Source organism: Marmota flaviventris, chromosome 11 (genome assembly GCF_047511675.1).
Source record: "Marmota flaviventris isolate mMarFla1 chromosome 11, mMarFla1.hap1, whole genome shotgun sequence".
Lineage (NCBI taxonomy): Eukaryota > Metazoa > Chordata > Mammalia > Rodentia > Sciuridae > Marmota > Marmota flaviventris.
Window position 1 is genome coordinate 92068226 of NC_092508.1, and position 26166 is coordinate 92094391.

Genomic DNA, 26166 nt, shown 5'->3' on the forward strand with positions numbered 1-26166 from the left:
GGCACTAGAATTAAGTAACTGGATTAAATCCATATAATTAGAAATCCACAGAAGCAGGACTTGAACACAAGGAGTCGACATCAAAACCCATGCTCTTAACCCACCACCCTATAATGTCAAGTATGGAACTTCTATACCAAGGAAAGACTCAATAAGTGAGTCTTAGCTAATTTTATTATTGTCAACATCCCTACCACCGCTCCAAATGAAGTCATAAAATAAAATAAAAATGTTCGTACCAAAGAATGCACACTACCTGGGACATGGTTGCAGAAGGTCTCCTTCAACAATGCAGGCCTCTTTCTCTAGAAGTTCTGGACACTCCTTTCCACCCCCAATGGCAATGTGCTTCACCTTCCGGCTCCTGCTCCTAAATCCTGGTGATAGATTCCCTGAACGGCACGTCTTGGAGCAGGGACTCCAGGAGGTCCACTCGGAGGTTTCACAGTCTTTTGGCATGAGGCAAGGTTGAACAGTCAGCGGGAAGGAGTCCTGCATACAAAGGCTGAAGGACAATAGCAGAAAACATGAGGACAAGATGAAATAAATGCAATCAACATAATTTTAAGTTCTGACCATGAGAAGAAAAAATTTAAATTTAGTGTAAGCTTTAAAGAAGAAGACATATACTTCTTAACAGTGCATCAATGATAGCATACTAGAGGACATCACTTTTAAGAATGTGTACTCTAGGCAGGCTTGGTGGTGCATGCCTATAATCCCAGTGACTCAGAAGGCCAAGGCATGAAGATCACAAGTTTAAAGTCTGCCTCAATATAGCAAAAACCTATCTCAAAATTAAAAAAAAATAAAAATTTAAAAAGCACTGGGGTGTGGCTCCTTGGTTAAGTATCCCTGGAACCAAAAAAAAAAAAAAAACAAAACCCGAGATTGTATACTCTATTTTACTGGAAACAATGAAGCTCTTTTACTTCGGCAAAATACATATGGAATGTGGGTACATCTTATCCCTGTTCAGAGCATTATCAGAAACAACAGAAGTCCTTAATAGGGTGTTTCACTGAGGATGCAGCCCACTATTACCATTTATTGACTGGTTCCCAACTGCGCTGCACTTCACAGGCCACAACAATTATAGGAACTTAGATTTTATTATCTTCATTTTGCAGATAAGAAAATTTAAGTCCAGGAAGGCTATATAACCTGTTCTTCACCAAACAGGTACGGGAAGCTTTAGAGCCATCTACCTATTCCTATAAATATTTAGAAATTTTTAAAATAGGGTATTGATTGTTTCCTCACACTGTTAGGCTCTGAGCATCAATTTCCTAATCTGCAAAAATTGAGTGAAATCAAGTAGACTGAGAGTTTAATTGCAAAATATAAATAATGGGATGAGATAATGTGACATGGTGATGAAGCCAACATAAAAGCATTTATGAGGAAGAGCACCAGTACTGGTAAAGTGGAGATGAATCCAGGGGCAGAAAGGGAGTGTTTAGGGAGAAGGGTATCTGAGCTGCAATTTTAAAGATAAATGGAAGCTTCTTAGGCACAAAGAGAACACTATTATAAGTCAAGGGGCAGCATATGCAAGCCTTGAAATCACACATCATGAAAACGGAAATACTGGAGATGGCTATACATCTCCCAAGAGCCAGCTGTTTAACTTTTAGGAATTTTGCAAGACGCTTGACTATATTTCTGTAACCTGAAATTGGCCAATTTGGGAATATTTACACTACAGAAATTGGCAACTGCTATAAATCAAATCCTCTCTTCCTAACCCCTGAGGATGAATTGTTAAACCTTTACAAGCTCTCTTGGGAAACACTAAAAGCTAATTTGTTTTGCTGAAACTAAGAAATCAGATAGATATTATGAGAGTTCTTCAAAAGCTGGCCTAGAAAGGTTTCACATCATGGCCTAGAAAACATGGATTTGACCGTATGTGCAATAAAATCAAACTCATAGCAAATATAATATTTCAAAACATTAATTGGCATTCTTTTCATCACTTCATTGTTAGCCTTTCATTTTTTACTCAAAGGCATCCATTACTTTGGGAGAAAAAGTATAGTTTTCATAGAAATGTACACTAAAGAAAAGTCAATATTCTAATGCTGACTTCCAAAATTGAGCCTGTGAACTCTAGTAGAATAAGGGGCTACAGTCAATTTAATAATGGCCCCTCCATATGTGCTCAGAGAGAGAAGTCTTAAATTGCTTCCGGGTTCCTAACATGGAAAAACTCACATATAAAGGAGCTACTATTTACAAAAGATAGTAATCAGAAGGGAGTAAAACAAGTTCATACTTGTCCACATTGATGAATAAATTATAGTGAGATTTCCATACTGGCATCCCTCAGTAAGCCATTGACAGTTAATAGGTCATTCCAATAGAAAAAGAGAAAATAACATAAAACAAAATTTTGATACAGTATTTACTTTTGTACAATCTAGTTAGATCATATTAGCAATTCTAAAATGAAAAGAGCAGTATAAACTACATTACCATTAATCCAATGTGGTGTTTGGGGGACCTGGAATAAAAATGCACTAGGAAGAATGTCTCCTGCAAAGCTACACCCAACCACCCAACGAATGTATTGTCACTGTTTGGGGGCACTATGGAGTGGAGTAAGGGAACCACCTCATTCTTTAGTGTGACATAATTAGAAAACTGTCAATCAACGAAGTTTCTAGGTTTTGACTTTTCTGAAACCATTATAATAAGTTCTAACCCTCAGCAACTCGAAATGCAACCTCATTTTTGGAGATAGGGTCTTTGAAGAGGTAATTGATTAAAAATGAGGCATTAAGGTGGGTCTAATGCAAAATGACTAGTGTCCTTATGAGAGGTTATTAGGACACACACAGAAGAAAAATCAAGAAAAGTCACAGAGAAGACAGCCACAAATTGAAAGAGAGAGATCTAAGAAAGGAGTGCTGCCAACACCTCCATTTTTTACTGCCAGATTCCAAAAAATAGGAAACATATTTTGGTTGATTATCCATCCAGTTTGTGCCATTTATTATGGCAGCCTGAGCAAACTAATGCATAAACTTAATAAAGTTTTTCAACGTGTACGTGTTTTTAGAAATGAGTTTCAATTAACAAGATGGACTTTCTTCTTCCTATAAAGTCCAGCAGGATTTAGTTCCCTGTGGTAGAAGTGGTGGCCTGGTTCTTCCCACTTACCAGATTCTACTCCCATCTCTCTCACACAGACTGGACTGTTCCCACTGGAGTCACTAGTCTCCAACAACAAAAGTAAGTGCATGGAATTACACTAAGTGAGGCTTTTGCATTTTGAGAAAGGGATCTTCTTTTGTTTTGAAGAAGTTTTTTTGTTAAGATAAATCATATGTCCCATTGGTTACAGATTTACTTATTTTAATGTTAGCTACAACAATCCATCCCCTTGGTTGAAATGATGAAAACATCAGGCCCCTTCTAATTTGATTAGTAAGATTACATTTAACTGGAATAGAGGAAGGAACAATAGGTGATAAATCACAAATATCTGGATCCTAGATTCTGTATCACAATATAGTAGCATGATTTTAATTTCTTGACTACCTAGTTTTGTAATCTGCACAAGAATAAAATACTAATAAAATGTGATTTGCTCACACCCAAGGGTAGTGTAAGTAGAATCACCTTAAAAACTATAGTCCACAAAGAAAACTGTCCAGAGACAGAAATGGGAATCAATTATTTCATAGAAGGCAGGTGTGTCTTTTTAATGAAACAGACACTCAGACACTGTTGATTTTTCTTTTAAACAGGAGATGCTATGGTAATTATACCTCCTTGACATTTACAGAGCATGCTGTCTTCTGTAAATTACTTCGCAAGTATTCAACTGTAAAGAGAATCTTTGAAACCTAAAAATTACTATAGTTTTTTTTTTTTCTTTCTGAAAATATAAGGAAATCTCTCAACTTACAAATAAGGTCAGAAACGCTTCCAAAATAAAAAAGAGTAGTGAAGTACCCCTAATTCATTAGTACTTCAGTTACCAGCACTTTAAAACAATATTAAATATTTCAAATATACAGAAAATAGATTAATAAAACAAATACTCTGATATCTTTCAAGTAAATACTAAGGTTTAGATTTAGCTCAAAATTTTCTCATATAAATTTTTTAAAAATTACAAATCCAGGAAAATTCACATTATCTTTGCAATTGTAGTTACATTTCTGTTTTCCATTATATGACCACTATTCTCAAATTGTTTTGTTTTGTTTTTGTTTCAGGGCCAGGGCCTTGCATGTGCTAGGCAAGTTCTCTGCCACTAATCCCTAACTCCTCAAATTGATTTGCATTATTTTAGATTATATATTACACTTTAAATAAATATACATATATTCATAAGTAGCAAATAGCATTGCCACAAGTTTCTTAAAACTTGAATCAATATTATTTTGTTACACCACTTGTCCTAGAAAATATTTTCCTTGTGTAATAATGTGACTTCTAGATCTACGTGTTAATAAATATGGATAGAGTGCACTTATTTTTATTGCTGACTTATATTCTAATATGCAGCAATTCATTTATTCATTCCCCAATTAGGGGCTCTTTGGTTGTGCTCAATGTCTTGCAATTCCACAGGTAATGTTTTGAACCTCCTTGTACATGTAAGAGATACTATTATTGCCTAGAGTTGAGTCATGAATACTTGCATTCTCAAATGTATTAGATATGATCTTATTTCTCCTTTCCTACCTGTTCTCAGTTCTTGGTATTCTTGAACTTACTTTTCAAAAACATTGAGAAAATTCATTTCTTTTCCAGATTACCATTGAGCTTCATGTTCTCTTCATCCTTTTAGTGATGACTCAGATTTTCTAATCTGTGAATCCGCCCACAGTGCCTGCATATTGGGGCATGCAGAATAATGGCCCCACTCCCTCACCACCCAAGATGTTCACAAGTACTGGCTGGAATCTGTGAATATGTAACCTTATGTGGCAAAGGGGGTTTTGCAGATGTAATTAAGAATCCTGAGTTGGTTTGATAATTCCAGAGTATCCAGGTGAGCCCAAAGCTATCACAGAGTTCTTGTAGAATGAGAAAGAAGGGTCAGAGAGTCAAAGAAGGAGATGTGAAGATAGAAGCAAAGGTTGAAGCAATGCAGGGTCTCTGAACTGAGGAATGTAGACAGCTTCCAGATGCAGGAAAAAGCTAGAAAATGGCTTCTCCCCAGAGCCTCCAGAAAGAAGATGCATTGCTTTACCTCCATTTAAGATATTTTTTTTTATCTGTTATGTTTCTACCTCTATTTTTTTCTTATATTTCCCACAATTAGTTTTTTGATTTTCATGTGATATGTTATTGTGGCAAAAATGTTAATTCCCCTTGTTCAGCCTTTCCTCTTGTAGCTTGTGCTTTTTATGCCATACTTTGGAATTTTCCCCTATCCCAGTACCATAATGTCATACTCTCATAATTTTTCTTCCAGAAAAAAATTTTATACCTTCCTTCTTCATTATTTAAATCATCAATTTGATATTCATCTTCATGTATGTTTTATAGGTCCTCCATTTTTTAAACCATTACCAGGCAGATGTTTAACCTATGTAATTTTTATGTCTTTGCCCTACTTTCCATGTGTTTTTTTTCTTTCCAAATGACTTTGCCAAAATTATCTACTGATTTTAAGCATATTTTGTAATTAGATTTTAATGTTCATGATTTATTTTGAATTATTCTTTTAAAATATCATCCTATCTTTATTTCATGACTACCATAGTTCATCTTGTATCTTTCACAATATTAAAGTGAGTTTTAAAAGTATTTCTTGCTTCTTACATTATCTCATTCTATTCTGACTTCTGCTTATTTTGGTCTGTTTCACATTGGACTCCGCTCAAATACCTGGTGATCCTTTGTGATAGGGACTGGGATAAGAAATAGCAAATGCAAACTGGAAGCCCTCTGGTTATAGGTAGGGCTTATCAAATGATAGATATTACCATCAGCTAACAAGGCAAAGGTCAGGCCATTTTACTGGAGCAATTTAAATATTGGTCTCCATCAGGCTTTACTTTTAGCTTGCTTCTTTCCCAAGATAAAAATCTCCTGTCATTTGCTTCACCTGTGTAGATCTGGATGTTAGATTTTTGGTAGCTGACTAGAGAAAGGAAGCATGCTTACAAACTATGTATGGATTTTTGGAGAACATGCATGATCAAAGGATAATGTTTTATACTTATGTGATCTTCTGCAGGTAAGAGGTTAATGTTTAGAACCATTAAACATGCTCATCCTTGGTCATTTAGCATCTATAATGTCTAGTACTTCCAAGAATCTTATATTAAAGTTGGAACAGAATAAGCTACAGTACTGTAACAAACTGGAATCTCAACACTTTATCAAAATCAATATCTTATAATTTTCCTAAATGAATACACCATAATGAATCTTACCATCATGTACATCCTTAAGAATGGGGGGTGTGAGCTAGATTAATAGATATACCATGTTTATATAATTATGTCAAAATGAATTCTACTGTCATGTATAACTAAAAAGAACCAATAAAAATGTCTTTTAAAAAAGTCTTCCTTTATTTTTATTTCCATTATTTATTCCATTTTTGTCTCTTCATAAAATTTGTTGTAGGTTATCCAGCTTTCTGCATTTATTCCTCTAACTTAAGCCTTAAGGATTCAGCTTGTGTCTACCTTACAGATTCACCATCTGGAATATGTGGCTTCCAAGTTCACCTTTAAAAAGGGAGGGGCGAGCAGGAAGATGGCTCAGGGCGACTCATGACTTTTGACTGGAAGTGGCTTCTCTCACTTCTGCCCATGTCACTGACCAGAACTCAGACAACTGGCTCTAATATAACTACAAAAAAGACAGTGAGATAAATTTCCATGCACGATAGAAGAGGCAAACGTGATAAATCAATAGATGTGTGTCTAATGCAATTATGCTATGTAAATTGTGTCACTTCTAACACATTTTCCAACTGAAGGAGGGCTTTCTATTTCCTCCATGCTGCTGCATGATTTACCACTCATCTGGTTTTCAGCTCCCTAAATTTGCTGATCTTTCTTTTCAGTGGAGATATATTTTGCCATCGCATTTGTGCTTAAGAGTTTGTGTCTTTTTATTCATTACTGTCATTTAAAAAGGCTTCCAGAAAAGAGCAGAAATACATGTTTGTGTTCATTTTGTAATTTATGACCAGAAACAGAAAAGTTATGTGACACAAAGCTTTGCTAAAGCCATATATTAATCCCATCTATAAATCAATGTATTCCTAGAGAGCTAAATTTACCTTACACAGGGAGAAAGTACTGATTAGAGTAATTAAAAATGTATGAGTTAAGAGTCTAATTGTGAAAGTATTTCCATTTATTTTACTTTTGTTCTAAATTAAATAAAATCAGTGTATCTAATTGAATATTTCCAAAATAGACTTCATAGTTAAAAAGTAATTCTTTGTAAACGTGAAATTGCAACTAAGAAAGCACTTTAGAAACCCTTAATAAAACCGTGGGCCATACAAAAGCATTGTTTTGCAATTATTTAGCAAAAAACACTACTATCCATATGGCAGCCCCATACCCAAATCAGAGCATAACAACAAGGGAACAGTTGCTCCTGAAGCTTACAGATTCTAACTTGGGGAATGTTTGCAAGATCACATCATGAAAATAACACCAAGGAATAAAAATGTGAGTGAAAAAAAAAAAATGAAGACAAATGAGCCAGAACTGAGACCAGCTTAAAGGAGCCTAGATCTGGGAAATCAGACAGGATGTATGCTATTACTTTTAATGATTTTGACTCCAAACTGGTAGCATTTGTCTGCCACAAGTCCAGATAATAGGAATGTATGAAAAAAAAATGACAAGTATGATAACTGGAATAAGGAAAATATGCATATGCCAAGGCTTATGTAAATCCCTAACTGCTTGAGAAAACAGAACCCAAAATGAGCCTTGCCACCTACTACAACATGAGATTCAGCAAATAAAGATATTTCAATAAACAGAGTTTTATAAATAGAGACTTGAAGATAATTTTGAAAATGTTAGTTTACCAAGAATGTTAACCTACCAAGAAAAATCATTGAGGATTACTGAGAAACCTTAGCTGGAAAAGTGCATGAACTTTCTTTTTTCTATGACCTCCTTTCTTAGCCAAATTAACCTGGTACTTATGACTTATTTATCTAAGGTTAGTATTTACAGCTAACAGGGGCACAAATTGGGATGTACAGCCTGGTTTTTTTTTTTTTGTTTGTTTGTTTTTTTACTTCTCAGATAAAACTGTATGATTAAAACCTCTCTTAATTTCTTATCTCCATTTATACAATTTTAAATTTTTCAATAGGTAATAAACCTAAAATCACATAGTAAATCTAAAGTAGCAATATGAAGTTAGGTTTTAAATGTGCTGTTCAGTTTCTTCTGTGGAACACAAAGATTGTTCTATAGATATAGACATAAGCATACAGATATATGGAGATATTAAATTTTTGAAAAGGAATATCCTTGAGTGTGATGTTATATCAAAATAGAATGTGTTCAGTATTATGATCATTTCCCATCACTAGAAAACATTATTCAGCAGATTTAAAATGCAGTGCAAGTTTCAGAATATAACAGATTTAATCTTCTCCAAATTTCTTGGACAGAGCACTAAGTATGATATGTTGGTTCATATTTGTGGGTGTGCATGTAACCAGTTAGAGATGAAAGCTGTATCAGCAATTATCTGAAGGTTATGGCCACTACTTTCATTTTATAGAGATGGAAACTGAGGCTCCCCAAAAGAGAAACAATTTTGTAATGAATAAACAGCAAAACTATAGATTGACCAAGGCTAAAACTGAATTACTGTGCCTTTTAGTTCAAAACCATGTTGGCATGGGAGAACTGTGCTTGTTTACAGACTCAAATTTATAACATCCTAAAGTTGCATTAAAAAGAAAAAGCCTACTTGGCCTCCAGGTTTGGAAAACAATGGCAGTTACCTAACTTGGAAATTCCTCTATCAAAACCACCCTCTTGACAAAAAAAAAAAAAAAAAGCGAACAAATAAAACTACACATTACCCTTGCATTCCCCATTACTAGCAACAGAAAACATATACACATGCACACGTGTGTGCGCGCACACATACACACACCTCCAAATTATATATGTGAAAAAAAAATTCTAACAGATTATACATGATAGAGCCAACCCAGTGGGTATGAAAAGAAGAGGTGAGTCCCAAGATATTACATGAAAAGGGCTACAGAGGTATAAGCGACTTAGATGAAACATAGAAAAAGATCACTTTCAAAATAGAAAAGTTCACCACTGACTTCAAAACACAGAATACAGGTCAGAACTTGGCAGTTCTGAATCACAACACAGATACTGAGAAAAGCTGTGAAGTGTATGGGACTGAAAAGGCAGTCCTGGAGAAGCATTCCTTTGAGGGATAATCACATAAAGAGAGAAGGGCTGGTAGTTAATCCTTAGAGATGAGACAGAAAAAAGAAAAAAGGGAAATTGGGAGGGAATTAAGGAGAAATAAGACATGGTATCCTTTCCTCAATAACATTACCAGAAGCAATATCCATAAATGAAACTTCACAAATGAAGGCAGAAATGACAAAAGAATTGCTTTTGAATCAGAAGGCCTATTAATGAAATGGACAGAAATTTAACCAAAACACACTGCAACTTCAATACAGTATTAGAAATTGTAAAAGAGTTTCTACTAATAAAATATCTCCTCCAAAGCAAACATAAAGCTGAGAAAATTATATAATACAACACACTACACTGAAGAAAACATCCTCAAATATTTGGGGATGGGGGTGGACCTTGAGTTGATTGTTCTCAGAAAATAAAAGAAAAAATCATTTCAAAAATGAATTTTGAATTAAAAGATGCACAAGAAAGACACATCCAAAGGAAATAGAGCATATTAAAGGAAAGAAAAAGAACTGTAAAAAAAAAGAAAAAAAAGAAATGAGGAAGAAGTAAAATAGATGAGATCAATGGATTAAGAAATTGTGCTACACAATGGAGTTCTAATCATCAATAAAAAAGAATGAAATCATGGTATTTGCCAGTAAATGGATAGAAATAGAGAACATCATCATGCTAACTGAAATAGGACAAAGTTAGAAACTCAAAGGTTGAATATCTTCTCTCATATGCAAAAGCTACAGTAAAATAAATGAAAGGAAAGGGGGAGTGAAGGATAATATAAATAACCAATCAAATATAAATTAAAGAACTAGTGAAAGGAAGTCAAGTACAGTAGTAAAAGAAGAATAGGAAAGGGGAGGGAGGATGGGAGGTAAAATGGGAAAGGGAAAAAGGGGGGTCATGAACTGAAATCAATTTCCATGCATGTATGAATTGGTCCAGATGAACCCAACTACCATGTATAACTGTAAAGCTCTAATTTATTTTTAAAGTGGAATAATTAAAAAGAGAAAATAAATAATATGGAAAATGAGTGGTCCAACTTATATATATTTCATGTCCTTGATAAAATCAAAACACTCTACCAAGTGACTATTTAAAATATATATATTATATGAAATATATTATTTTTATATATATATATATATTTATACATTTTATATATGTAATATAACATATATTACATATTATATATTGTATATTATGTGATATATACATTATAACCCCCAATTTTTAATTGATTTTTTAAAATAAATGACAGCAGAATGCATTACAATTTTTATTACACATATAGAGCACAATTTTTCATATCTGTTTGTATATAAAGTATGTTGACACCAAGTCATGTCTTCATACATGTACTTTGGATAATGATGTCCATCACTGCCGCAGTCCAGCTGCAGCAAAAGAACCGGGGGGTGATTTGTGCCCAGCCAGACTGCGGCACATCACATTCTGTCATCCTTGCTAATGTCCTGCCTCCACCCCTTCCCTCCCACCTCTCTGCCCTATCTAGAGTTCACCTATTCCTCCCATTAAAAAAAAAATAAAAGATCTGATTCTATACATTGAAAGTATATGCCACATACCACAGAAATGTGATCCAGAATAATCAACTTTTAGGTACATACTAGTAAAACTGTTAAGCCTTAAAAAATAAAGGGAGAACAAGTTTTCAGGAAAAAAAAAAGATGGAATAACTTAAAAATGCATTAAAAAAAAACTTAAACCAGCAGAGGGTTCTCAAAAACAAACAAAACAAAACGAAACAAGAATCACACATGTCAAGGCTGTAGTGAAGTTGCATTTTCAAGAAAAGTAATAAGAAAGTGTAAGGTAAGAATATTATATATAAATAAACCACTCTTCAGTTGTGAATTTAACAAACTGAGGAAATATTATACATTGTGAACTTCCTCAAGAATCCATGAGAAGTTGAGACTTATCCAAGCAAAGATAACTTGGTGTTATGGTTTAGATATTAGGTGTTCCCCAAAAGCTCATGTCTGAGACAATACAAGGTTTGGAGAAGGAATGATTGAATTAGTGAACTAATCCCTGATGAGATTAAGTGCTGAAAGTGGGTATGGTGTGACTGGAGGAGGTGGGTCAATCGGGATGTACCTAGGGGGGATAGATTTGGTGAGCTGAGTTTAGTCTCTCTCTGCTTCCTGAACATATTGTCAGCTACTTCCCTGGGCCACATACTTCCCCCATGATGTTTTCTCAGGCCCAGAGGAATGGAGCCAGCTATCTATGGACTGAAATCTCTGAAACTATGAGCTCCCAAATAAACTTTTCCTCCTCTAAAATTGTTCTTATCCGGTCTTTAAGTCACAGCAATGAAAAAGCTGACTAAAACACTTTGAAATCTTTAGTAAAATGACTGAAGTTAAGCATTTCAAATACATAACTGTACAGAAAAGATAACAATGAGGCATGTAATGGGAAGAATAATAATATGTAAATATCACATTCTCTAACAAAGTAAAATGGATAATATGGAAAGACAAGTATAGAAAATAGAGAACGAAGAGTAAGATTATAGGTAGTAAGTGCTAATCATTGAAAACAAATATAATAATTAATAAAGCATTAGGGTAGAAAAGGTGACAGATTAAGGGCATTACAACAAGTGTTAAATATAAAGGCAACCCCTAAAATGCAAAGTCTACCATTCCTAAATAGATAAAAGAATTACATTTAAAAATCAAAAACTATTCCCCAAAGAAACAAGTAAACATATGTTATATGTAAAGTTATACCTATTATAATTACAAAATAAAATGACAGAATTGAGAACAGAGAAAAGAGTCATTAATAAGTGTAAAGTTAATTAATTTAATAAAATAATTTTAGTGTTTGTACTGACTCATAAAGATAAGCCCAAACCATGCTGCTGCTGAATAAGAGACAAACCTAACAATGTGTGATTCAAAAGAGCAGAAAATAAGGAGATGGACACAGATTTGTAAGGTAAATTTAAACACACAAAAAAATCTATATTTTTGCAATCCTAATTACAGACAAAGTTCAAATAAAGAGCATTAGAAGAGACAAAGATACTTAAAATATTAAAATTATTATTTCACAATAAAAACAGCAGTTTTGATATGAACCAAATAACAGAAGAACAAAGTATAGAGAACATATAGAAATTTCCAGAGAAATAGATATAAACAAATAATCAGAGACTCTAACAACTCTTTTCACTATAAAACAGACCAAGTAGAGTGTTATGGTTTAGGTATGAGGTGTTCCCAAAACGTTCCTTTGTTAATGCAGACAGAATGATTAGATTTTTTTAAACTACTTTTTAAAAATTTGTTTTTTATAATTATACATGATAGTAGAGTATATTTTGACATATTTTTACAAACATGAAGTAAATCTTATTCTAATTAGAATCCCAGCCTTGTGGTGGTGGTACATGATGTAAAGATTCACTGTGATGTATTTACATCCCTGCATAGGAAAGTTAAGACAGATTAGATTTTGAGAGCTGTAACTTGAACAGTCCATCCTACTTTGAATGGACTGCCTGAGTGGTAACTGTAGACAGGTGGGGCATGGCTGTAGGAGGCAGTTCACTGGGGATGTGCCCTGGAAGGGTATATGTTTACTGAAACCCTTTGCTGATCCCGCACCCCCATCTACTTCCTGACCCCACCATTAGCTGATCAGCTTTCCTCCCCTGGGCCCTTCCTGCATGGTGTGTTGACTAAACTTGGGACCAGAACAATAGAGTTGGCCATTTATGGACTGAGACCTCTGAAACCATGAGCCCAAAAAATTTTTCCTCCTCTAAGTTGGGTATTTAGGTCACAGTGATTAAAAAAAAAAAAACAACTAACTAAAATACAGAAAAAATACTAATTATTAAAAAACCTAAAAAGTATAATCAATAAATGTTGTGTGTACACATTTATGAAATAACTCATTACCAATAATAGAAAATATATTTTCTATAAAGCAAACATAAACAATTATTTCTGCCTACAAAGCAATAAAACTAGAAGCAAGAAAAAGAAAATGTCCATTTTATTTGGAAATTAAAATGGTTTGCATTAAAAAATTCATTGAAAGAAGACAGAGAAAATAGCAAATTTCTATAAAAATTACAGTAAAATACTACATGTCAGTGTCTATAGAATCCACTTAAAGCAGTGATCAAAGAAAATATGTATATCAGTACAACTGGACATAAATTAATCAAACCTCTATTCTAAACTTTGGAAAGATAACAACAATAAAATACAAAGGAACCATGAGGAACTAAAGAGTAAAGAAACATGAAGAAATCAATAAGGTAGAGATCATAAAACCAGTAGATCACATTAATAACCCAAAATACTGTTAAAAATTTAAAAAAAAAACAAGCAAAGCATTAACTATATTAAACAATAATGAAAGAGAGAAAAAAACACATAAAAGTATAAAATGGAGCAACTGAATCTCTTGATAAAGAATATATATATATATATATATTTATGAAAATAAATGTGAAAATCTAGAACTGAGTCATTCAAGAATACAGTCTATCAAAAGTAATCCAGCACAAACAGACCAAAACTAAACCCAACATAAATAGAGTTTTCAAAGAAATACTTTATGCATGCACAAAAACAGAATCAAGCACAGATGGTTTCAAAAAGGGATTCTACCAAACATTTAATGACCATATATTCTCAATAATATGTAAGTTGTTTAGAACATATGAACAACAAATGGAAAAAAATGCCCACACTTTTTACAAAGCTAATGTAATAATAATATTTCCACTTGATAGAGCAATAAGAAAACGTCAAAGTGGAGGGTGTTATAGAATGCAGGGATGATTCATTATCAGAAAATTTATTCACACAATTTGCCAAATAATTAAATTTTAAAAATCATGTGATTATCTACAAAGATGCTGGAAAACTTTTTGACAGAAATCAATGTCTATTAGTAATACAAACATTAAGTAAAAGAAAAAAGAAATGGATGGATACACAACTCTTTAATATGATTAAATACAAAATACACACATGTGCACAAACACAGAAATAAATATATAAACCTTATGACAGTAAGATAATGCCCTTCTCACAATAGATCCATGTGTAATCCTCAAGACCTGAGAAATGTTATTTTAAATGGCAAAATGTAACTTAGCAGATGTGAGTGATAATAAGACCACCATGAAAGAGAATTTGACAGTCAACACCGCCATGAAAGAATTAGGAATATCTTATAAAATTTGAATGCATTTACTTTTTTTTTTTTTTTTTTTTTTACCCAGGAATCACATTTCTAGGAAATTACCCTGACGATTATTCCCAAAAATACCAAAAATAGGTATGCAGAAGTTAATTTATTGACAAAAGTATTTGTAATTGTCAATTATTCAAATATACCTAAATATTCATGCATAAGAAGTTGTTCAAATAAAATTATGGCTGCACACCACAACAAAGGACTATGGAACTGTAAAAGAGAATGGGAAAGATGTTGAGTAACTGATATGAAGCAATTCCCAGTAAATAACACTAAGTGGAAAACTCAGTACCAGGTGCTACCTTTTGTGAACGAATGTAGGGAAAGTAAGAAGATGTAAAGAAGGAAGGTTGAATCAAGGAAACTGGTTAATTGCAAGAAATAGAAGACGGGGGTGGAGTGAGGTGGTGGTGAATGTATATATGAAGGAATTCACTCACTCTTCTGAGTATAACCATGTATAGTTTTGATTTAAAAACCTATCAATATCCAAAAGATTCAAGTTAAAATTATATCAGTATAGATGAAGAGGGGGGAAACAAAGTATGAAACTGAAAATGAATTGGGGAAAAGAAAAGTAAATGTCCTCCATTTGCATTCTCACCAGCATAACAAAAGGAAATATATCCATTTTTTCCCAACTACTTTCAAAGAAAAAATTATGAAAAGGACTTGTGTTGTTTGGGGTCTGTATTTGTTCATGTTTGGGGATGAATAGAAATGGAAAATTTATTTCCAAATCTACTTTAGTGGTACATATTAAAAAAGAAAAAGCAACAAGCAAACAAAGTAAAAATAAGATCTGAGCTTTTGAGCTGATGGTTCTTTATATAGTATTTAAAATTTATTATATTTTGGATGCTCCTTTACAGGGATATTACAGAATATTTATATTATTAAAGTGGTCTGAGAATTTAAAGTATGTTTAACATGTACAAATGATTAGAGCTCTTAAAGATTGTCCATACCACATGCTCCTCTGTATCAAAGTAAAACACATTCATCTGAGATTTATTCAAAAACAATATGATTCACTGCTCTCATAAACAGTCTGACTAGTCTACAACTCAGATATCTTAATCAGATATGTTTCTATGAAAAAATGGAAAAAGAATGAAACAAAGACAAAAACTGAATAATCTATTTAATTTCACAAAATAAGTTAGTGTAAAAAGTCGATAATGGTATCAATTCTATCTGGGCAAAAATGATGAACAGGCTGTACAGCAGCTATTCTAAAATGCAACAGTGGAACTTGAGAGAAAATCTTGTCAAAATAAGACAAAAATTAACATATGAGCTGAGACAATTAAAAACAAAATATCTTTAAACACAAGAGAGAAATCAATGATGAGGGAGCAGAGGAGCACCAAGAACAATACAACAGCCTACCACATTGCAAATAATAATTGTGAAGGGAAAACCACTTAAGGTGATTATAAAAAAGTCACAATGATCAATGAGATAGCTAATAAAGGGCATTAATTATAGCTCTGTAGTGTTCTAGAGTGAGAAAGTGACTTTCAGCAAAGCAAGACCAGGAGCTTATATTATGGTACTAAAGATAGGCCCTTCTTATTCCAAATGTGATGACAACCATAGTCAACACATATAAAACAAAATGCCTCTTGTCCCTAGAGTATCATGGAGATCACCAAAAAGAAATAGATCTGAAGTTAGATATAAGTACAGAGTACAAGAAATCTATATCAGGATAAATTACAATGATTAAAGTTCATACTAGAAATGAACAGATGCACAAAAATATCACTGTTTTCTGAATGCATAAAATCCACAAAAGAAAACAATGTGTATTTTTTCAGAGATGAATTTGAGCTTTTTAGCAAAATTCCTTTATTAGGCAATGTCAACACAGTTCATCAAGTTGAAAAGAAATGAGACAATAGTGTTGACTACATGATCACACAGCTGTCAAGAGTAACATTTCTGCTTTGGGAAGTGGAAGTTACAGAAATAGAGATGGCCTCACTTAATAATATATTTTTATAATACTCTAATATTTTCATAATAGTGTATGAGTCATTTCATAATCTTTGATTACTAAATGAATGAATGTTATTGATTTCATGGAATGGTGCAAAGGAAGCTGTTTTGGTTTAAAATACTATCTAAGATGCAAAAGGAATCATGGAGAATTCTCTCTTCCATTCAGAGCTATTAGGAGCAAGTCACTCTTATGCTCACAATAAGAAAAAAGTGATGCAAACTGAAAATCAACAACCCTTCTTAGATCCATCAGAGACTTGAAGTCAAAAGGCAAATGACTGCCCCTCAAATTGGAGAGACAAGTATCAGATAAAAAGAGTCATAAGTTATTTGATGGAAAAGCCAGGAACAGAAATCACCAATGGGGTCAACATCAGGGCAGAACAATTTTTAAAATATGATTAACAATTACTGGAGGTTAGAAGTAGATAAGCCTGGCAGAAACTTCAAAGGGCACCAACCCTAGTGGGGGCTAGATACTTTCATGAGTTTTACTCAAAAAAGAAAAAAAAAAAAAAAAACCACTGTGAAAAATCAGAGAATATTCTCTTTACGCTTCCAGTAGGGGGAGGAAAAAAATTAGACATTTTGAAGTGACCCAGAGAATTCTTTTTTTTCTTAAGATTTTCCCTCAAAGAAACTATTTTACCATGGCCAAACCAACTGAGATTTTACCAGACCTTAATCAAAATGGGAGAAGAAAAATATTCATCTCTAGCTCCTTATGACCTTCTTATTTTACCTAAATTTGAGGATGGGAGATAAAAAACGTTTATAATATCAACACCCAGAGACTCAAGCTTGGTAAAATATTAGGTCCAAATAACAGGACTACAGAAACTTCCCCTATCCCCCAAATTTAGCACATCACATATATGGCTTCTCTACTTATTACCGGTTTACAACTGAAATATTTGCATCTTTCAGACCTTATTTAGGAAGAAGTATTTGTAACAATTCACAGATAATAGGAAAAAGTATAATAACAAAAAAATCAACAAAAAGAAATGAGGAGACCAATTAAATTTTAGCCTCTGACACCTAACAAATAAAACAGACCTGGTGTAGCTCCAAACCAGGTGAACATAAAACTTCATATTAAAGACCCATTTAGCTCAGGTCCTTTTGCTCAGTGTATCATGTCCAGTTTTAATAAGATATTACATGGTATACCAAAAGATGAATAACAATATTTAAAAAATAAATTAAGAATCTTAAATGGACTAACATGGTATTCTAGCTAGACTATGGGCCAGATTCAATGCAATATTGGGGTAATCAGACTAGGGATGTAAAACTGTGGTTAGTATAATAAAGATTCTAGCAGGAAAAATAAACAATATTTAAGAACAGATGAGCACTGTAAGCAGTGAAAGGGAAACTCTAAAAAGGAATGGGAAAATGACTGAAATTAAAGGCACTATAACAGAAATGAAAGGTGTCTTTGATGGGCCTGTCCAGAGATTATAGACAGACCATGAAAGAATCATTAAGCTTAAAGAAATGTCAATAGAAATTTCCAAACATGCAAAAAAAGAGGAAAAAAAAAAAACCTTGTAAATAACAGCATATCCAAGAAATGTAGTATAATTACAAATGGTGAAACACGTACACATGAGAATATCAGAGAGAAAAAGGAGAGAAAAGAAGAGAAAAAAATATTTTAGGGCTCAGGGTTTAACCACCAGTACTGAAAAAAGAGGCGAAAAAACATATTTCAAGCAGTAATGGGAGATAATTTTCCACAATTAATATCAGACACCATATCATAAGAATATGAAGCTCAGGAAATATCACATAAGGTAAATATCAAAAAATGACATCTAGGCAAATTATATTTTAACTTCAGAAAATCAAACCCAAAGGTAAAAAAATCTGGAAATAAGCCAGATAATAGAAGAAAATCCATGTTATCCAACTGAAAAGGATCTGAATTATAGCAACCTTCTCTTCAAACACTATGCACTTCAAACATCTAAATCTGATCTAAAAAAAAAAAAAGTCTAATTTTTTAAAGAAGATGGTAAAAACAACTAGAGTATTCAAAGAAAAAAACCCCTATCAAATTAAATCTTATGTCCAATGAAATTATCCTTCAAACATGAAGAAGAAATAAGGCTTTCTCAAACAAAAATTAAGAGAATTTGTCACCAGTAGACTGACTTTGCAAAAATATGTTATATGTTCTTCAGAGAAGAGAAACAACATAGATCAGATCAAATCTAGAAAACAAAGATTGGTCACTGGAGAAAAAAATGAAGATAAAATAAAATATTTTATTTTCCCTATCCATAGTTGATATAATAATTAAAAACTGTTTAAAATGATAGCACCAATGTATTTAGTGATTATAGGTTATAAATAAGTGAAATGAATGATGTGATAGTATGATGGATAGCTGGCTGGAAGAACTGGAAAAACTGCTATAAGTTACCTACACAACTTGCAAAGCACAGGGTCTTGTTTGAAAGTCAATTTTCCTGCAAGCACATTAGGGAAACCATCAAAAAAGGTTAAAAAATATAAATGATACTCTAAGAGCAAAGATAAAATAGAATAATATCAGCCGGGCATGGTAGAGCATGCCTGTAATCCCAGCAGCACCTTGGGAGGCTGGCTGATGAGGGGATCGGATCTCAAGTTCAAAGCCAGCCTCAGCAATGGTGAGGCGATAAGCAACTCAGTGACACCCTGTCTCTAAATAAAATACAAAAATAGGGCTGGAAATGTGGCTCAGTGGTTGAGTGCCCCTGAGTTCAATCCCTGATAACCCTCCCCCCCCAAAATAGAATAATATCAACTAGAACAAGATCAATGAATGGAAAATGGTAAAAAAAATATGGTGGATGTTAATCCAAGTATTTCAACAAACACTTTAAACTTCAATAGTCTGAATATACAAATTAAAGACAGTGAATAAAAGAAGATCCAACTACATGTCAACTACAAGAAACCCACTTTCAATATATACACAGATGATTAAAAGGTTAAGAATGAAGAAAAATATATGATAATTACACTAATCAAATACAGTAATTCTAATAGTTTCAGAAAATGGAGAATTTACATCAAAAAATAAAATTGTCAGGGATTAATAGGGACATTATAAAATAATGAGGTTAAGTCTCCAAGACGACATTGCAATCATGATATATACCTTACCTGAGTAGCAAAATACATCAAGAAAAAAAATTAAAAAATATCAAAAACTGATAATGTTATGAAACTAGAAAAAGAGTAAATATAAAGCAATCATAAGAAAATAATTAAAATTTTCCTATTTAAATTCATATTCTTTTAAAATGTATGTTGATTCTGTTTTTAGATAATATTTAATATGTCTGTTATATTAATATCTTAACTTTATATTTTTCATAATCTAAAAACAATAAAATTATTATTGATCAAGATCTTAGGCAAAATCAAATTAATTAGAAAGAGGGAATCAATGGACAAAAAATCACTAAAACCTAGAGTGAGTACTTTGAAAATACTGACAAAATTGATAAAGCTCTATTCAGGGTAACTAGCCACAAAAAAGACACAAATTATTAATATCAGAAATGAAAGAAAATGATACCCTAATGATCCTATAACTATTAACAGGACAATAAAGGACTATTAAGAGCAACTTTATGCCTAAACATCTACATGAATTAGACTAATTCCCTAAAAGCCACAATCTAATAAAATTGATATTGACAAGTGATAATCTGAATTATGTGTGAATACATTAAATAGTTCAGTCAATAATTAACAGCCATCCAAAAAAGAAAACATCACAATTTGTGTTATGCAAATAAATTTATAAATATTCAAGGAAAAAAATTATACCAACTCTTAAAAATTTCTTTCAGAAGAAAGAAGCAGAGAAAATACTTTCCAATTGATTCTAGGAAGCATTACCCTCATAACCCAACCAGAAAACCTAAAACTGATCTAAAAAATAAAGTCTAATTTTAAAAAATATATATAGTAAAAACAAGTAAAGTGAATAAGAAAATTCTTTATAATACTCACAGCAGAAAAAACAGTATGGGATATTAAGGAGACCACATTTTCGTAGATATAATTTTCAAATCTAAACTTTTGCTTTTAAGAGTTAATTCCATTTATAGATAGGTAATTCTAATTACTGCTGGGGTAAGTTGACCTTTTTATCAGTTCAATACCAAAAAAAGCCCTATTAGAATAACTTTTGGTATTTTAACTAATATTTTAAAAAAATCAACAACTCAGAGGTGAGAGAATTTTCATTTAAAAAAAACGTGAACTCTGCAAAACAAATTTTAAAAAGCAAAATCATTGTTAAAAAAATAAATAAACATTGACATAATTCCCATGACAATTTTGGGAGTGAACTTGAATGTGTTAATTATTATAAAGAAATACTCAGTTATACTGATTATTAAACTAACAAAAGACCTGTGTTTCTATTGGTTGTTATCTTGATAAAATGTGGAAATGGCTGACCTCCCTTTATGACCACCCTAGGAATCACATTAGAATTTAATGCATGGATGCTTTGACTATGAGACTTCTAACATTTCTTAATGGAAATTTAAAATTTCTTCAATGAAACTTCTAAAAACCCAAGTTATAAACTTTATTACAATTTTCCCTTTGTAGAAAATCACCAAAAAGCCTTATAAAATCACATAAGAAAATAGTTTAGGCCAATTAAAGAAAGCACTGAAAGACCACCTACCTCAACAGGGCATTTTTCCCATCACTTCTAGTACACCAAACCTGTCGAGTTTGATAGCCAATCTCTATGTCCCAGGGCTGCGAATGGTGATGTGCTTTGTAACTTTGATGTCTAAAGGTGACTTGCTCATTCGAATCAGAGCTAAAATCCAGAACAGTTCTTTCGCTGAGGCTAATTTCTTTAAGATGAGGAAGTCTACATTTACTCCACGGTCCAACCTTAAGGCTGAAAGTATATTCCTCTTCCCCAAGAGGGCAGGAGATGGAAACATCACAAGCCCTGGACTCGGTCAGATTGGGACACTGCACACCGCCATACAGAGGGGGCGCGATGGCCGCCCGAGTTCTGTGCTGCAGCTTCTTCCCACATCCTTTGCTACACTTGGACCATGGGGAGAACTCTGATACAACACAATCTCGGGGACAAGGAATGAGGCAAGCTTGTTCTGTGGGGGGCTGAGGGGCAAAGTGTTCACAGATGTCACTGGCCACCATGGTTCTGTTCAACTTCTGAAGACAGCGTACTGTTCGGTGCTGCAGTCCGTGTTGAGCGGTCACACACTCAGAAGTCCTAGGCTTGACTTCTCCCTGGGCATAAGGAACAAGCACACAGTGGTGCCAATCAGAAACCTCCCATTGGAAGAGGTCACTGTGCCAGTCACAGACTCGGAAACAACTTCTTTCCGTTGGAGGCCTGCTGCTCTCATCACAGTTAGATAAGTGACTTGTCCACCCTTCAACGTGAAAACACCATACTGCACGACTCTGGACTCCTCCCGGCCCACAGTCTCCTGTACACCTTCCCCAGGGACCTACAGGCAGAAAAACAAGGGTGTGGATACTAAGAGACACATTCTGCTACGCACATGAAGATGGAGATCAGTTTACACACTTCCCAACCCAATCAGTGTGAAATGATAAACTTCAGTGGAACACAGACTTAATGTAGCAGTTAAGAATGGGGGTTCTGCCTCAGTTTTCTCCTGTTGAAATCTCATTCCGCCTCTGATCTGTAGTGTAAACTTGCAAGAATTACTTCAACTTTCCAAACTTTAGTTCCTTACCTACATTAGGTTAAAAATAATAAATGCACCAACTTGTACGGCAGTTATGAGGATCAATGATACAATGTGGTGCCAAGAAGACAATACACATTTAATAAATGATTGCTCCCATTAAAATTACTATGTTCCAAAGCCTATATATCTAGCTCAATACTAATATTTTTCTAGTTAGGCAATGGTTCATTTAAAGCAAAGCCCTAAAGCCAGGATTTTAATAAAGCAGAATTTTTCATGTTTCCAGTGATTTAGTTCATACCCTAAGAGACTCAGAAGAGAAATATGTTTTAAAAAATAACTTGCTGAAGTATCCTAAATATATTTTCATTTTCTAAATAACTGTCCTCAGTTTCAGTTGGTGCTTACAGAGGAAACTGCATGAAGAAAAACTTAAACTAATACAGGATTGAAAAAGTAAGGTGGTATAAGAAACAACAGCACTGAATTGCCTATAGAAATTTTGCCCCTAGAACCGTAGAAATAAAATGTGCTATCTTTTTTTTTTGAGACTAGGTCTCACTATATTACTCAGTCTGGCCTTGAACTCCTAGGCTGTTCTCCTGTCTCAGCCTTCAATTACATAGGACTACAGGTGTGCACCAATGCAGCTGGACAGTTTTAATATTTGGTGGGTATTGAAGTTGACAACATTAGCTTATAATTTATCATATCTTTTGATTAATTAGTCTTCATTGGAAAGAGATCAAGAAATGAGCAAACCAGAGGGCTGCCTATTGATGTTTATCACATTTTTGGCTTCTATCTATAGACATACCCCTTGGCATTATCCAAAAGGTTCATCGTGTATTTATTCCCAAGGATAGCAAGTAATCATATATTGAGTCAATGAGAAAAAAAAATGGCTGCCTCTCTTTCCCTTTATTTAAATATATCATCTGAACCTGAAAAAAGTTTTATAAGGTTAAGTAGTTAACCTCTGCCCCTGCACAACTGTGAGGATCATTAAGGTACTTCACACGTCGAGAAGCATATTAATTGACAGGGACTAGAGAAATACATTTTCTCCCTTTCCCCCCAAATCTGATCATCCACTCAAATTTCCAATTAATTAATTGTATTTTCATGCACATTTTCATTACATTTGTAGCAACAGTAGGGCACGTACATAGCCACATGCATTGTGGCAGAAACATGTATCCCCAGACAAACAAGCATCTGCATTTGGGACTATGTGTGACAACGAGGATGTCTTACTTAAGCAGGACGATAAGACAACGGTTTCAAACTACAGTCATCCCAGTTCTTCCTCACATCCTCTTCTAGTTCATACAAACCTATAATTCTTGGCATTAACATGTTGGGCTACATTGATAATTACTCCTGTCACTTTGTAAGGGTGATTAACATGGAAAAATAACCCTCATCTTCTTTCACTCACCACAAGCAAGAGTTTCCTCTTGCTGAAACACAAGAATGGGTTTCATTGATTAGAAAGTCAGATTTTACTCAGGAAAATGCCTGTGGGTTTGTCTACTCACATCCTGGGGTGTGTCATGGCAGCACTGAGTGGTCATGGTTCAGAGAACACATGTGGGAAATGATGATCTCAACACTAACAGATTCCATTGCCTGCCCTGGATGTTCCCACAGTTACCTACAGTTTTGAACTTTGAAATTTGGGATAGTTGTTATTACTTGGCATGTTATTACATGCTCTATAGTCCAGATATTCTGGAGCACTTTAATTGTCTTAGCAACTTCTATCATGTCAGAATACACTTGTAAATTTTTTACTATTTATTAAAAAAAAGTCCAGTTACTAAAGAGAAATTTCAGAATTATACAACTTTAAAAGTCTAAAATTTTGAAGTTTGCAGCCAACTTTTAAAAATCAGTTTCAAACAACATAAAATGTTTTGGATAAAATGAGTTTATCTCTTCCTCCCATGGTGGGAGGGTAAGGAAGGGAGCATGGGGTTAGAAATGATGGTGGAATGTGATGGGCATTATTATCCTAAGTACATATATGAAGACAGGAATTGGTGTGAATATACTTTATATACAACCAGAGATATGAAATATTGTGTTCTATATGTGTAATAAAAATTGTAATGCATTTCGCTGTCATATAGAAAGAAAAAAATTATTTAAATTAAAAAATGTTTTGGATAAAATTAAACTTTCTGGAAAAGCACTGAGGCTTTTTAACAATGTTGTCATTTTATCACTATTTATTTAGATATTAAAAACATGCAACTTTCTATTCAGGATATTTGATATGTGGATTAAATAAAGACAAGAAAAGTCAAGCCACTTATAATCAATCTTGAAAATTTTAATATCAAATTTAACTCATTTATTACTTCTTCCTTTCAAAGCATTTGACTAATATATTTTCTTACCATTATAATACTGATTTCTTATTAAAAGTTCTCCAGTTACTTATAAACATTTATGGTAGCCTTTTTGTTATTTGAAATAATTATCACTTTATAAATTATATTGATAAGTCACTGTTATTCTCTTAGATTTCACATCCTCCAGTCATACAGAATTTTACCAAATAGTAACATTTTCCTAAATCAGTGGAAGACAAAATATAACTATTAAGAAATTAAAATTGCTACTATTGCAGATTTGCTTGTTAGCTTAGCCATGGTCTCCTATTGGCAGGTTAATATTCCTTTGGACATAAAAGCAACAACAAATGAAAGTGGTGGATGAACAATGATTTCTCCCTCCTAGAGCTGGAAATTTAGGCAGTAGCTGTCATGAGATAAAAAGTGCATATATTTGTAAACATTAGAGGGTACATTTAGAAAAACAGAGTGAAGTGAGAACAGTTCCTCATGTTAAAGCAAACTTTGGCGACAGCTGAAAACATTTAAATAACAAGTAAATGCAAAGTAAATTGTGTATGCTTAAACTAAATGAAAAACAAATTGCAAAAAAAAAGACATAGGAGATGGAGACAAGACCTTTCAGCAATTGACCTGTAATAATTTGCATTTCTCAGGCATGGAAGAAAATGTGTTCCATGATTTATTCACTTTTATTGGCAACAAACTTTCAATACACAGAGTGAAAATCACCTAGCCCTGAGGGGTTTTCAGAAAACATATTGAAGTAAAATGTGGCCTGTAGTTGGAGAAAGCTTATATCTCTTGTCCAATTTCAGAAATGGAAGATTAAAAATTTGAGCAGTTGCAGAAAAAAAGAAGAATATCATCTTTAAATTTACCACATACATAAAATGTGATTACATTCAGAATATATATTTGGGATAAGTAATGTAGGAAAAAATAATAAAATTATTATTTTAAATATCAGTTCCAACTTTTGTCTTAATTAGAACACAGGTACCAGATTATAAAATCAAACAAAATTTAGAACACCTAAAATATTTTAAAAGTTTAGTTACTAAGATTGCTCTAAACTTCAACTCATGCTATATTGCATTCTTGAAAACAATTTTCAATGATACAAAAGGGATGGTGGTTTTGAATATATTATCTGTCTTCTATCTGCAACTTACTATGCTTTCAGTACAACTAAATTCAGTTACTACCGAATAAACTGCTAAGTATTTTAAGCCACATCAGTTTTAATTAACAAATTAAAATTGTGGTTTTCAAGTAAGTTCTTTGGACGTTGAAGGGTAGCATTGATGAACTGAGGTCACATTCAAATTCTTGACTGGTTCCTTTTTGTCTTTGGCCTGTGTTTTGGCAGGAAGTTCAAATATGTGA

At 33.3% G+C, this 26166-nt stretch overlaps 1 protein-coding gene across 1 annotated transcript in view; it reads right to left on the bottom strand.

The window, feature by feature from the left end:
- Thsd7b (thrombospondin type 1 domain containing 7B) overlaps nucleotides 1-26166 on the bottom strand; it is a 705560-nt gene that overhangs the window by 514868 nt on the left and 164526 nt on the right. The window contains exons 2-3 of the mRNA XM_027936850.2: nucleotides 21397-22207; nucleotides 257-505 (exon numbers count right to left, since the gene is read on the bottom strand). Of these exons, the coding sequence (XP_027792651.2) occupies nucleotides 257-505; nucleotides 21397-22207 (1060 nt within the window). The remainder of the gene's footprint in view (nucleotides 1-256; nucleotides 506-21396; nucleotides 22208-26166) is intronic.